General features: G+C 37.2%; 1 protein-coding gene across 1 annotated transcript; it reads left to right on the top strand.

Moving 5' to 3' along the window:
• Positions 1-4456: 4456 nt before the first annotated feature.
• nt5c1bb (5'-nucleotidase, cytosolic IB b) lies at positions 4457-11116 on the top strand. The gene is made up of 6 exons (XM_038267621.1): positions 4457-4671; positions 4792-4959; positions 6713-6842; positions 6978-7100; positions 7460-7644; positions 10443-11116. Exons 1-6 carry the CDS (start codon positions 4558-4560, stop codon positions 10806-10808), a joined length of 1086 nt encoding a protein of 361 aa, XP_038123549.1. The 5' UTR covers positions 4457-4557; the 3' UTR covers positions 10809-11116.
• The last annotated feature ends 4692 nt before the right edge of the window (positions 11117-15808 follow it).

Genomic DNA, 15808 nt, shown 5'->3' with positions numbered 1-15808 from the left:
TCGCATCCCAAAAACATTGTAGTGGAAAAAGTCCCACGTCGTTATCAATTGGTCCTATTTTCTCTCTGTTCGTATCAGTGCGCGCCGTCATCCAGACAGCGAGCCCAACAACAGCCATGTCTCCTTCCGCGGCGGAGGGAGACATGGCTGTTGTTGGGCTCGCTGTCTGAATGACGGCGCGCACTGATACGAACAGAGAGAAAATAGGACCAATTGATAACGACGTGGGACTTTTTCCACTACAATGTTTTTGGGATGCAAAAATATCGCTCTTTTGAACACATAATGTTTTGGGAAGAGAAACGTTTTATTTCGCTGGCTCTAAAAACCTGTCGGACTACTTTCGGCTTGACCAAAACTGGACGATAACTCTGCTCACAGGACGCTGCCAGGGGTAAGTCAGTGTGATTGCATGCCGCTGGTGATGGGGATGCCATACAGATTCATGTCAAAAATACCGAACTATCCCTTTAAATAGGTCTTCTTGATGAGGAGACAGGAAACAGGTGTGTGAAAGTGAGCTCATGCCCTCAGGAGGAAGAACTCAGGCGCCCTCTGGTGGAGAAAGTGAACAAGCCTCCAGATCTCAACAATTACATACAATATGTTAGCGACGATGAATACCAAAATTAGGTACTTAAGCGGGGTGTTGTACTTCATATGGGGCCCACCCAGATAATGTCGCTTACGGGCCTATTGTTGTGTCGTTACACCATTGCTGTAGTTATAAAAAAAAAAAAGTTTAAGAAACTTGACTTTATGAACAAATAAAAACTTGTCCAGATGTAGTCCACATTCTTTTTTAACATCCGGCTCTTTGCAGATCATCTCTTAGGACTTTGTACATTTAGAGTCTAAAATTAAGGATGCTACAGCGGCTCTCCCTCATCTACTATCTGTCATGAATCACTGTTTGTGTGGAGGACCCAGACACAGAGACCAGTAGGCAGAGGTGAATTAAGACTGTTTATTCAGGTTCACAGGTCCAGAAGCAGGAATCAGAGTCCAACTGAAAATTACAAACGTACCAGAACCAAGGAGACATCAGGGATTAACCAAACCAGAAGCCAGGGAGAGACGAGGAACACAGACAGAAGTTAGACGGGATGTTTGACGATGATCTAGCAAACAGGAACTGAACAGGGAGGGCTTTTAAAGGGGACAGAGACAGAGAGAGAGCTGACGAGGAAATTGGCAACAGGTGCTTGGCAGGACAGAGAAACAGGAAGGGAGGACACAAGAGGGCAGCAGAGGACAACAAATGGATAACTAAGGAAAACAGGAACAATCAGACCAGGACCATGACACTATCACCCTTCAAAATGTTTTTTTTTTTTTTATCGCTTACAGATACATGCTGCCTCCCAAACTGGCTTTGAAATCTAATTTGTATACATTAAAATAAAGTTGTTTGTATCCCATTTTGATCTGCTAGTAATACAAACAACAGTCCCTTCAATATAGCTCCATCCTAAAAATCTAATCAAACCATTTAATCAGTTTGTCTATATACTATTTACAACACATATAATCTCAAGGCAATTTATAGTCAACCCAATGAAAGCATACAGAGTTTTTGAAATGTTTTCAATCAAAAGGAACTCAGCAGATTGAATTGAGTCATTGATTGGCAGAAGTGACTCCTCCTTGGTGAGTCTATAGTGACAGTGGAGAGTTGCTTTCATTGTGATGCTAACTTTGCAGGAAAACTGTTTTAAGAGAAGGAAACCTGCAGAAATAGGCTCATTGTGAACAGCCCTCTGGCACAAATGATGGGGGCTTTGAGCAGACACAGAAAAAATAAAACAGAAGTCTTGGTCCATATGTGAAAGAAAAGAAAATTGTTAGTTGGAATATCTTGTGTTATGGATTATGGATAGTTTGTTCAGCGTTATCTGAGGTTTTAGTTTTCAGCCAAAACATATATTTTGGACCTTGATGAAAAAGTAAAATTCTGAGCTCATCTAACAAGAAGGCGTACCTTTGTCCCCTAGATCAGTGTTTCCCAAACCGGGGTACTCTAACCACTGGTGTTCTGTGTGTGCATTGCCAAATAAAATGGGGCTGTGATCTGTTTTGCTTTGTGAGGACCCAATTAAAAAAAATAAAACAAGCTTTTTTCAACCAAGAATTGAGTTATTCTTATAGGTTTGAGTTCAGCTCCAGCTGTGACACACATCACAACCAAGCAGAGGAACAGACTGGATGTAGAGGACAGCTTAGGATCGATCACCTGTTTCTCACACTGAGTTATCAGAGCTCATCAAAGCAACTCATGTGTCTTGAGGAAAACCAAGTAAAACTAATTAAGTCAGTCTGACTATAAATTTTGTTCTGCATTTTGTTCCCAATTCATCAAGTTTAAATGTGATTATAAGGGAGTTACTCGGAGGAGCTCGAGTTTTATAAATACAGATTTATTATAGGATTTTATTTTGTATTTATTTTAATTCCTGACTAACTTTCAGGCAACATACTTATGTTTTTTATTTTTAATTTGAGATGGAATTTACTTTTAATTATTTCATGGGACATGTAATCATATAATTTAATGCTATATACATTTTTTTTTAAATCATGTACAAGAGAAGAAAGAAAACAAAGGAATGTTATATCTACTTATTTTATAGTGTACTTATTTATGTCATGGGATGCTCACCTTTTGTATATCCTAATATATTTTGGCCCTCCATATACCTCAGGGATCCCACAATGGTTGTGCAATTCATCTCGTGACCACACTTGGTCACCCCTGAGGGTCCTGACCCCTGTTTTGGAAACGAGCACTAAATGACTTGTAGCAGACTACAATCAAGGTTTTCATCCTGACCTAACTCCATCAAGGTCATGGAGTGTTAACAAAAAGTTAGGGTCCCAACAGATTCTGCCAGCTGAGCTGTCTATCTCTAATTATCGCTCTAATTCCATAGCCTTTACATTAGGTAGATTACTTTTTCTTGCAATATATGTTTAAGGACAAGTGGACTGCTCAGTTTTACAAAATATCATAATTTTGTGGTATGGTATTAAACTAACCCTGGTTTACAGTACTTTACAACCTTGTTCACGAACCTGTCGGATATGATCTTTGGAAAACAGAGATAAGTAAGCCCCTGTCAGATCTACAGAGGGAGCATTTGATAAAGGAATACCCCAGAAATACAGACAGGTGCCCTGGAAACAGCCAAATTAAAGTCCAAGCCTTAGCTGCCTGACTGGAGTGGTACACAAAAGGAGATAGAGGTCAGACAGATAAACAGACTGTTCTCCACTCAACCAGCTAAAGTGCACACCCAGTGAGTGAATAGTTGTTGTTTTTTTTCTGTTTTTCCACATTTTAACATTAAAAAGGACAATTATTGTCATTGCAAACTATTTTCACCTTGAAATCTGTCTTAATTATTATTATCTTTTGGTAGAGGTTCACATCATAGTTTTCTATCAGTTTATGAATTAATGTTTTTTTTTTTCCTTCATTTTTGTGCAATCCCTTAGGTGGTTAGGGTTAGGTAGTAGAGATTGCTCTACTTCTAATGACACCCAGAGGCCTAGCCAGAAAATTTTTATAAGGGTGGCCAGGCAATAACAAATGTACACTGATGGGTGGCCAAGGGTGGATAGGCACCAGAACCTCAGGAAAATTAAAGAGCAAAACATCCATATTTTCTAAATGAAGACAAACTAATCTTTCCTACATCCTTTGCCAACAAAAAGACATATATAGTGGATACAGTTCTTTCAGGTTTAAGTTCTGGGGCAAACATCTTTTCCAGTGTCATTACTTACTTTTATCAATAATCATTCTGCAAAAAAAAAAAATAAATAAATAAATAAATAAATAAAAAGATATTTACAAGTAGGCTACTAATATCTACATGAATTGATTATTTCATACTTTTTTATTAAAATAATTATTCATCTATGATTTCACTGAAGACTCCTAGATGACGGAGAGACACATCATTTTCTCTTTAACCCATATAACACAAAATCTAGTTCTGAAAAGAGCATGAATTCTGTACTTATCTTTAATTTCAGTATATTTATGTGCATAATTAATGTCTTTGTTGTCAAGTAAATGTTAATATATAAAAAAAATAAAATGGTTAGAATATTCCACTTGAGAGTATTACTGTTGCCACCATCTGTATTAGAGGGAAATAAATGGTAGGGGTGGCCACAGGGGTGGCCAATGATTGGCTAAGGGTGGCCATTGCCACCCCTGGTCCCCCATCTAGCTCTGCCCTGATGACACCAGCAGTTCAGTATTATTCCAAACAAAATAAATCAATAAAAATAATAATAGTAACGAAGAAGAACAAAACAAAAAAACAGGTGTAAACTTGTTTTTTTTTTTGTTTTTTTTTGCTGATTGTAATTACAGTGAATAACCAGCCGGGTGAAGTGTTGTCATGACAACTTGCGTCACTGCTTGTAAAAACGCCCATCGGGCTTCCTTACTCACACTTCCGTCAAGTTGAGCAGTTGCTGCATAGTCTCTGTACATTGAGGTCTTTTTTATTCAATCAGACTCAAAAAACACTTTGATAGAGAAAAATGAGCGAAATCAAACCAGAAGAACCAGCGACAGCTGAGCTCAGCGCCGAGGAAAAAGACTGGGCGGCAGCTAAAGCTTTTTTTGACAGTTTGAAAACAAAAGTACCGAGGCCGGTGAGTTTTTCTTTTTCTTTTTTCCACCTAGCTTTTTATTACGTATTTTCAACAGTATGGCTTTTTCAACATATCTTATGTGTCAGTAATGTTTGTTTGTTTTCTTCCTCTCTGTGTCAGCCCAAACCCCAGAATGCTGTAACCATCGCCGTCTCCTCTCGCACCCTCTTCAACATGGTGACAGAGAGGAAGATCTACGAGGATGACGGGCTGGAGACGTACGTTGGGTTCCAGGTGAAACATGAAGACGAGCCTTTGAAACCTGGACCTGCATTTCCCTTTGTTAAGGTAGGCCTGATCTGTGGGAGTGGTTAGCAGCTGTAGCTGCAGGCGTTGGCCTGTTTAATGTATTCCAGTTGTAGCTTACTGTTGATAGTAAGAAGTTATCATGGTGCTGCTGGCAAAACAAAAAAGCAGGTCCTATAAATAGTTTAATATTCAGGGGCGCATCTAAGGGGATGCCAGGTTTGGGCTGGTTACAGTATTGGTGCCCCTTCTTCTTTTGTTGACAAAAGGTGGATATTTTAAAACATTAGCTACAATTTTGTGGATGTGTGTGTGTACAAAAAGTTTTCTACTATTCTTTTCTAAAAAGAAAAAAAATCATTAAAAGTGAACAAAACCCATTTTTATCACTATAAATTGACCCAAGACATTATCATCACGTTCCACTTAGCTTAGCTTAGCTTAGATTTAAAGTTAAAAAATGTTTATTTTTCAAAAGTGGCATGTCGGATAAGTACCACAAAATCCTTTAGATTATTAATATTTCAGTATTCTGTATTTACCAATGTCTAAGATATGATATTAATAAGTCCTTAATAATAATAACTACTTTTAAGTAGCAGTGGTAAATATTCCTTTTTTTAAAACAAGCTCTGAGGTTTATAATGATATTTTTTAATGAAATTTAAAAAGAATCAGAAAATGAAAAAAGTATTTTTTTCATACATATATATCTTTTAAAATATCTCTAATTAAAACTAATCAATGGAGCATTTATTTTTCAATTATTGACTTTTATTGAAAGTTAGTGATGGCTTAATCTAGATTTTTTACTCTTGTCTTTTTAATCATGATGCTCTCACAAATGAAGTTAATCGTTGAAAGGTACAAAACTATTGATTTGTTCATTTAATTGTATTTCCTCTTTAACAGGCAGGTTCCACATTGTAACTTCTGTCACTTGTTGTTTTGGCTGTGACATGGAAAAAAACAACTCTGATCTCTTTTGCAAATGTTGAGCATTAGATAAATATTTTTTTCTGATAAGGAGCTGAACATCTTTTTTCGTTGTTGTTGTTTATAACATACTTAAGAAAGTTCTCCGATTTTTGGCTCTTGTATTACAAAACGTCTTTCCTGTTGTTAGATGATTTTTATACATGCCACTTAACAACTGGTAGTTCTAATGGAGAAAGGTTTGGTTTTCAACAGTCTCCGTCTGTCCATCCATCCATCCATCCATCCATCCATCCATCCATCCATCCATCCATCCATCCATCCATCCATCCATGCTTCTTTAATCAATATATATTGCTCATTTTAAAAGAACTGTTAATGGCAAAACATGTAGGAAATATACAATATTCATGCACATCTATGTAATGTTATATATAAAAAAAAGAAGCTGGTCAATATTATTATTGAAAATGTGTATTTTTGTTTATAGATGTTTAATAACCGCTGTGAGTAAGCTATTCTTTTAGCAAATTGGATTTTTTTATTTCTTTGTACCATTACTCTACATAACATTTAGATTAAATAACAAAATTATTTGACAATTATTAATTGCGATAATCAATTAATTACAATTAATCTGATTAATTGTTATAGCCGTAGTCTATTTGTTTAATATAAAATACCTTCCTTGTAATTACAATATGGAATTCCACATTCACAAAAATGTTGTCGTTTTATATATTGTGCAATTTAAAATAAGAGGGAAGTAAAGGAACCCTTTTGTAATAACTGCTTTACCCTCATGTTGAACACAATGTCTCAATATCATTGAGTACAAACAGTGTGATCTGTGTTACAGGCTCTCATGAATGTCAACAGCCGACTGAGGGAGCTTTACCCTGACAGTGAGGAGCTGTTTGACATCGTATTGATGACTAACAACCACGCTGAAGTCGGCGTGCGCCTCATTAACAGCATTAATCACTACGGTACGCTGCGTTCCTTAACCAAACATTGTTAATTGTTCAGCTCAGCAACGTCTCACCTCCTCACTACATCAGCAAAAAATCAAAATAACTAGGCCTTTATTTTTCATGCATATCTGTTTTTTTATTCTGTCCCAGGTTTGACTATAGAGAGATTCTGTATGACTGGAGGGGAAAGTCCTATAGGTTACCTGAAGGCCTACATGACAAACCTTTACCTTTCTAAGGATTCAAAGAAGGTCATAGATGCTATAGAAGAAGGTAAGAGAAGCTGTTTTCTTTATATTACAACCGAAGAACTAAAAATTGCTTCCCATAATGTGTGTGTATATAGATACACACACATTACGTGTGTATAATGTGTTCATAATGTGTGTGCATATATATATATATATATATATATATATATATATATATAAAAAACCTCCAAAAATTGGGAAACATTCTTGGTGTAGGAATGCTTTTGTAAGTCTCTGTATTTGCTGGTTAAATCAGCTTAACAGGTTCTTCAAACCTTAAGTTCAACGTCTGGGGTTGACAATTGCCTGCAGCAGAATTTCAAGAACAGAATGTTCCGATGAAAGTGCTTCTTTTAAAAATATTTCCTTTCCCCCATATAGGGATTGCAGCAGCTACCATGTTTATGTCAGAAAAGGAGAGCAATCTGAGTGACACTCAGCTAAGAGTGGCGTTTGATGGTGATGCCGTCCTTTTCTCAGACGAGTCAGAAATTATTGTGAAGCAACACGGCCTGGACTCTTTTTTTGAGCATGAGAAAAAGAATGAGGACAAACCCTTGGCTCAGGTAAAAAAAAAACAAAAAAAAAAAACACCTACATGTATTATTTATGATACCTGACAAACAGGAGATTACATGTCTTCTTAAAAAAAACTCTCTTTGCAGGAGTTTGAAGGAAAAAATCAGCCTTATGTTTATGTTTTTTAGGGATAAAATTAAAAACTATATTGCAGCTTCAGCTTTCAAAGTTTCTTCCTTCTCTCAAGCATTGGCTAAAGTCAGCGAATCATATTCTCTATATTTAATACCAGAATGTGCATGTGGATTTATATTCCTGCTGTTATAACAAACTGAATGTTCTGATACAGGCTTGCTAGACTCTAACTGCTCGAGCAGTTATGAACTAGACTAGCTGGATGGAGTGGCAGCCTAGTGGTTTAAGTAATTGTGCTTGGGTTCCAGAGGTTCTGACTTCAAGCCCCACTCCCCCAGATTGCCACTATGGCTCCGTGAGCAACCACCACTGCAGGTGATGGAGACGGGCTGCTGAGTGAGAGGCAGGTGGGATCTGCACGATTCTCTGATCGAGATGGAGCGCAACTTACAGGCGCGGTCCTCTGCTCTGTCTGTGCCGTCTGTTCACCACCCGGTATTCTGTGCCTGGCTTGTTGATCCCACTTGCCCCTCAGCAGCGTGTTCATCTCTATCACCTGCAGGATCAGCTTCCATCCAACCTCCTTTTATTTTTGCTTCAATCAGCCTCTGCTGACGCCTGCGCACTTCATTTGCGGAGAGCAGTTAGTGCGCTCCACCTCCGTAGACCACCGACTTCAGCCCAGTGTGCTTGATGAAAAGATTGAAAATCTTGGTGTTGTTTTTGATCAGGACCTGTCATTTAAATCCCACATCAAAGAGGTTTCTAGAATTTCCTTCTTTCATCTGAGGAACATTGCAAAAATTAGAAATATCCTGTCCAGGGGTGATGCTGAGAAACTAGTCCATGCATTTGTTACTTCAAGGCTGGACTATTGTAATTCTTTACTATCAGGAAGTCCACAAACTGTAGTTAAAAGCCTTCAGCTGATCCAAAATGCTGCAGCCAGAGTTCTAATGAAAATTAAAAAGAGAGATCATATCTCGCCTGTCCTGGCTTCTCTTCATTGGCTTCCTGTTAAATCAAGAATAGAATTTAAAATCCTCCTTCTCACATATAAAGCCTTAAATGGCCAAGCTCCATCTTATATCAGAGATCTGATTGTTCCTTATGTTCCTAACAGAGCACTTCGCTCTCAATCTGCAGGTTTACTAGTGGTTCCTAGAATTTCTAAAAGTAGAATGGGAGGCAGATCTTTTAGTTATCAGGCTCCTCTCCTGTGGAACCAACTACCAGTTTTAGTCCGTGAGGCAGACACCCTGTCTACTTTTAAGGCTAGGCTTAAAACTTTCCTTTTTGATAAAGCTTATAGTTAGAGTGGCTCAGGTTATCCTGAGCTATCTCTATAGTTATGCTGCTATAGGCTTAGACTTTTGGAGGACATAGGGACCCCCATTTCATCATTCTGCTTCATTCTCTCTCTGTTCTCCTATTCTGCAGAATCTGTTAGTTCAATCTCTAACCTTCTGCTCTCTCTGCTTTTCCTCAGAGTAGCTTTGCCTCGTCTGTTCCTGTTTGGCTGTGACGTCATCCTGGAAAGAAACATCAGCTGTGCTGCTTCTATCAACACCCTTGTTTATAGATGTTGGAGATCGGCCTGTTTTCCAGTGTGGTCCTGTTTCTCTGACCGTGACTGAGTGGATGTGCTTTCTTCGTCCTCTGGCATGGGAGCTGCCTTGGAGCTCGTCTGCCTGGCTGTGTGTTTCCTGGACGGGGCCGCCTTTTACAGCTGCTTTTTGTATCTCTGCTTCTGTCTCCTTGAACCCCAGTCGGCCTCGGCAGATGGCCGCTCACACTGAGCCTGGTTCTGCTGGAGGTTTCTTCCTGTTAAAAGGGAGTTTTTCCTCTCCACTGTCGCTACAAGCATGCTTAGTGTGGGGGATTGTATTTGAGTCAATGAGTCAATGCAATCAACTGGTTTTCCTTAGATAGAAAACTTTGTATCAATTTGATCTGGTTGAACTGTAAAGTGCCTTGAGATGACATGTGTTGTGAATTTGGCGCTATATAAATAAACTGAATTGAATTGAATTGAATTGAATTGAATTGCTTGAATTGTTAAAGGGGGGAAATCAAAAACCAAAACAATCCAAACATAATTAATAATGCATGCACTTTAATTTATGTATTTATCTTAATACGTTTCTCAATATAATAAAAGTTTATTACTATTTTATTATTATTTATTGATATTTTGTTTAAAAAATTAACAATGTGTTCGGTCTTGGTTCAATAGGCTATGTTCATTTCAATATGTTTTAATAAATATTTAACCAGTCCAGCCCTCGGCTTGTAGAAAATTAGTTTTTTTTGGCCCGCAGTGTATTTGACTTTGAAATCCCTGGTTTAGACTGATGCCTTTTCTTTGAGTAGCAAAGTCAACATAGAGACTTAATAACAATGAAATGTTTGACAATGTTTGTAAACTGATGCTAATAAATGCTCTCCACCCAAGAGCTTTACATGATTTGCAGCAAAGAAATACCTCTAGTCATGGAAAGCCTGTATTGACATATCCCATAGGATTCACATCTGTTATATTGATTCAGGAAGACAAATAAAATTTTCCAGCAACTTTACAATTATTCCACTCTTAATGTTTGATGAATCACAAATACATGGAAGTTTTGTGGTTGTATCTTAAAGATATAGAAAACCTGAAGTTGAAAATATTTTAACAAACATTAAAAGTATTCTGTTCTTCCTACAGGGTCCATTAAAGTGTTTTCTGGAGGCCCTTGGAAAGCTCCAGAGAAAGTTTTATGAGAAGAACGAACGCATGAATTGCCCGATCCGAACCTTCCTGGTCACTGCTCGCAGCGCAGCGAGCTCTGGTGCTCGTGTCCTGAAGACCCTCCGAACCTGGGGCCTGGAAATTGATGAGGCCCTCTTCCTTGCTGGGGCTCCAAAGGGGCCCCTGCTGCAGAAGATAAGACCTCACATCTTCTTCGACGACCAGATGTTCCACATTGAGGGGGCCAAGGAACTGGGAACCATATCTGCACATGTCCCTTATGGAATAGGACAGAAGTACCACAAAGGGAAACTCATTGAGCAGCCAGAAAAAAAGGAGTAACTTGAAGTGAAACACTAAAATTTATCTCCATAGGAAGAGATTAGCTTCACATTAGTAATATTTTTTTATATAAAACATGCCCCTCTAAAGGAAAAGTTTGGATGAGACTGTAATTCCTATATATATTTTTAAAGCACAGTTCCATAGTGGCCCATAAAGTTCTCTTTATATAACTGAAAAGACAAGAAACACAAAAGACAAAAGAAAGACTAGCAAACACTGTTACGTTTTAGTCAAATCTGTACCTTTTTATTGGGTCAGTCAGAAATGAAAACCCTTTTAAAATAAAGTTTACATCATTTTGGTCATTATTTGTATCATACGTATTTTTGTTTGGGCTTGATCAGATGATCTCTTTCTTCTGTATGGTTAAAAAAAAAAACATATTTCCTTCTTGCACCTTTCATCTTTAAAAAGCTGCTTTCCTACAAGGGTGGAAATGCAGCGGCTTATAGGAACACCAATGCTGCCTTTTTGTGTTTACATTCTTGCTGTAGATCATAAACAACATAAAACCTCTGTTCTTGTAATTGCCTTTGCTCTTTACCTTGTTTTTAACTTGTGCAGGTGACACAGGGCAAAACTACATGTGAACGTTTGCAGACAGCATATATCATGCTACAGAACTATGCAAATGTCAGTTCACAGCTGAGTTGCACAAACTTCTACAGTAAATTGTGGAAATATGTTTTTTATTGTCACAACTGTCATGCCTTTAAACTTTGAGTATAAAAGAAAAAATGCATTTTCATATATTCTAAATGTCCTAAAAGTATTGGTTTTGCTATTTTAGTAAATAAATACATTACTTCCAAAAGCAACTTTACCCCACAGATTTTTGTCCACTTTTGTTTTGTTTCATTTAAATTCAATGATTTAAATGTGATTTTGAAGAAGGGTTCCCCTTCTTTTAAATGCTAATTTGTTTTATTCGAATATTTCTGGGTAAACTCAACAGCAAAATGTTGCTTTTAAGATTTCTCAGCCTATGTCCTGTTGTCAGATAATGTTAATGTGCTTCTTTTATTCTTAACACATCTTTTATTCAAAAAAAGAAAATTATTTATTTAAATTAGTTTAATAGTCCTGCTCAAATTCTATAATATTGTTTTTGGTTTTCATCTCTGAAGATATTTTATACTAAGATGTAGCTTAATAGCCCTTAACATTCCTTTTTTTAAACAAACCTAAATAATATAATGTTATATATGTGAGTTGCTGTGTTATATTTTGTGTCCTTTGCATTTCCTTGTCATTGTCAATGGCTCTGTTCGAAAACCTGGGCTGCATTCTCCAAGGACGCGGTCTACCTAGACTGTATCCTTCGAAGTCTTTGAAAATAAGGAGACCGGAAGAGTTTTGGCTGTAAATTCGAACAGGTCTACCCTTCCGCGGGTTTTACCGCCGCAAGCTCTGTTGCTTAGCAACCGTGAAAGTTGACACACAAAGCAGGAAAAGAATGAAAACCGAAGTTTTCAAAACTGTTTGTTTATTTATTTATTTTTTATTGTAAAGTGAACAAAGACTACACTCACAAGAATCCAGAGTGGAATAAATGTTCCAACCACCGGGAGCAGGAACAAATAAAATCAAATGTAATGATAGAAACCTTAGTCAGTTAAATAACATGCTGCTGTCATTCTGCACATCTCTGATGTTGCTGCTATTTTCAAATATCCATTACTGTAAAAATGTCCATAGCTGCATATTGGTTATTTATTCTCCTGTTTTATATTGTTAAAACACTTTACAGTATTTTATTGTTTATATTTTAAAGCTACAGTGTGTAATAATTACAGGGATATACAGTCAGAAATGTAATATATTATACATAACTATGTTATTTATCATCATCTACGAGCTCAGCCTCTTAACCTTAATATTTGCGTTGCCTTAGAATTCGTTATTTATAATTACATAGGAGCGGGTCTCGCAGCCATGGAGGCAGACATCTTTGCGCTACGGCAGAGAGCCAACAAACTAGCGATTGCGAGATCGCCAAAACATCACGATGTAGGAAAAATAATGGGTATATTTATTATCTTAAGTCTACATGAAATCTATACCCTACACAGACTAATGAAATACTATCTGTAAAATTATCTATGTAAACAAACCTCATCACTTGAGAAGGTAGGTGATGCGGACGTCGTGGAAGACATTTTGTCCCGTAACGCTCGCCGTACTGTTGGGGGGGAGAAGCGGTGGGGGGGGGAGGATGTTCATGTTGCTGCAGTCTGCAGTCTGACCGCTAGATGTCGCTAAAAGTTACACACTGTAGCTTTAACTCTTCCCTACTATGTAATTCTTATACATTTTTCTAAGGTCCACATTTGTGTGACCATTCTCAATAATCTTTCTGCTGCTGTAAATATTGTGGGACAATAAAGGGATATTCTATTCTAAAAAAAGGAGTCGAAATATATAAGTAAATCTAAACCATGTATGTGTAAAAAATATATCTGCAAAATCTCTAATATTCAACAACAAAAAATACTTAGTTAAGCATATTGTGCAAAACAGCAATAAAAAGATAAAAATCCTATCAGATTTATATTCCCCACACTGCAGATTTATTAGAATCTGTCCTTAAATTACAGCCAAACTCATTTACACAGTAACAGATAAAAACCTTTAGATAAATCAAACATTACCGCCACATATCTGACTCAATAACCATTAAAACAACTATTTTCATTAACTTCAGACGGAACTATTAACTGACTTGTATTATATTAAACTGAACTTCCAATTTTCACCACTGTTCGGCGCCAACTAACCTTTACTCTGATCACAGTTTGCTTGGTCTCGCAATGAATCCTGGGATATCCAAGAATACCGAGGATACATCAGACCCGTCCTTCAAATCGGGCAAAAAGAAGGACGCATTTTAAGGCCGCATAACGAGGACTCTTGAAATCCGACCAGACCTCGGCGCCGCGCTATGACGTAATCGGCCTTCGAATCCGGTCTTCTAAGGATGCGTCCTAGGTTTTCGAACAGAGCCATGGCTTGCTTGGTCTCGCAATGAATCATGGGATATCCAAGGATACCGAGGATACATCGGACCCGTCCTTCAAATTGGGTAAAAAGAAGGGCGCATTTTAAGGCCACATAACGAGGACGCTTGGAATCCGACCAGACCTCGGCGCCGCGCTATGACGTAATCAGCCTTCGAATCTGGCTTTCTAAGGACGCCTCCTAGGTTTTCGAACAGAGCCCCTTTCACGTAGCAGTGCATGGAACTGTGATGCGCTGTTTAACTCGACTCTCATTGGTTGTTCTGCCTTAAGTTCTGCCTTCTCTCTCTCTGATTGGCAGTTTTCTAGTTCGCGTGTGCTTGAAGCACAAAATTAAAAATTTATTCACACTAGAATGCTGCGGTTACTACAATTAATATTAGGCTACAAAACAATTCCCAATAAAGAAAAAAAATGAATATAATGTACACTAAAAAACAAAAACCTTTTTTTCTTTTATAAAACAAAATATACTGAGTCAGCCAGGAGTTCTGAAGACTGTTGGAAAAATGGGCAAATAAAGGCTGTAAGCCATCAACATTTCTGATTCTTAGCCACAGCCAACTAAAAAAGAAAATGTGAGGGTTTCCTTTTTACCGATATATAGTTGCTATTACTGTTTTCATTTTTTGATGACTCTTTGAGGAAGTTCAGGTATAATTATTAGCAGCTGTTATTTCTCTTATGGAGTATAACAACAAGAAATGGCTCCTAAACATCTGCTATTTTTCGTTTAAAAAGCATAATTAGGGCTCCACATAATAATAGTGATTTAATTGGCTATTTATACTTCTAGAAATAGGATAAAGACAAGAACAAACAGAGGAAGAATATTAACATTGATTTGATCTTACATAGATTTCTAAACAGTCTATAAGTAAATTAGTACAAACATTAATGTCTGGTAAATAATGCTTGAATCTGGCTGTTTATTTCGGATATTATTAAATTACAGATAAGATAGTGTTATATTGTCTTTTATAATTGTTAAAAGTGATTTTATATTTTAATACACTTTTAATACACGCTCATTCTCAGTGTTGTGTTTGTAGATGATGCCACTAAAAAAGAAAATAGACATAAGGAGCTATTTAAACAGTCAGACAGTAAGCAATATAGGACGATGATAAAAGGTTGTGTTACATTTAATCCTTTACTATTAAAAATCCACTTATACATTATATGATTATAGGAAACACAGATATCCAGTAATAATGATGCAGGGCAACTTGTAGGTGAAGCAGCTGGCCCTTCAGTGCTTCAGGTGATGTCTAAATAAACCAGGTGATACTAAAATATTTCCTCTTGAGGAGTTCTGGATGGAGAATATTGACAGACAAAAACTGACTTACTGATCTAAGTGGGTTGCTCTGTCAGGAAAGGGTAATTTTACATGTATGTTTTAAAGTCTCTATACTCCAGTTAATGATGAATCACATACTAAATTAGTTGACGATTATTGAAATAATCAATTAATACGATTCATTTTTTCAGTCCCAGATAAAATACATGAAATGGGCTACACAGAGTAACGTGCGCTGTTCAAATAGTGTAGGGCTGGTGCTGCTTAACCACCTGCAGTTACTTCCTGCACTTCCAAGTTACTCGAAGTTACATATTTCCACAATTTACTGTAACAGTTTGTGCAACTCAGCTGTAAACTGACATTTACATAGTTCTTTGGCATGATATATGCTGTCTGCAAACTTTCACATGTAGTTTTGCCCTGTGTCAGTTTATGATTTACAGCAAGAATGTAAACACAAAAAGGCAGCATATAAGCCGCTGCATTTCCACCCCTGTAGGTAAGCAGCTTTTTAAGGATGCAAGGTGCAAGAAGAAAATATGTTGTTTTTTTTTACCATACAGAAGAAAGAGATCATCTGATCAAGCCCAAACAAAAATACACATGATACAAATAATAACCAAAATGATGTAAACTTTATTTTAAAAGGGTTTTCATTTCTGACTGACCCAATA

This window comes from Cyprinodon tularosa, unplaced genomic scaffold (genome assembly GCF_016077235.1).
Source record: "Cyprinodon tularosa strain WSP-4 unplaced genomic scaffold, ASM1607723v1 ctg68, whole genome shotgun sequence".
In the NCBI taxonomy this organism is placed as follows: Eukaryota; Metazoa; Chordata; class Actinopteri; order Cyprinodontiformes; family Cyprinodontidae; genus Cyprinodon; species Cyprinodon tularosa.
The sequence above is the reverse complement of the archived record's forward strand: the minus strand, read 5'-3'. Positions and strand labels throughout refer to the sequence as shown.

Excerpts from the sequence above, each read along its gene's own strand:
- nt5c1bb (XM_038267621.1), top strand. The coding sequence starts at position 4,558 with ATGAGCGAAATCAAACCAGAAGAACCAGCGACAGCTGAGCTCAGCGCC. Across the intron at positions 6,843-6,977 it reads TAACAGCATTAATCACTACG|GTTTGACTATAGAGAGATTC; the intron begins GTACGCTGCGTT and ends ATTCTGTCCCAG. Across the intron at positions 7,645-10,442 it reads AGGACAAACCCTTGGCTCAG|GGTCCATTAAAGTGTTTTCT; the intron begins GTAAAAAAAAAA and ends TTCTTCCTACAG.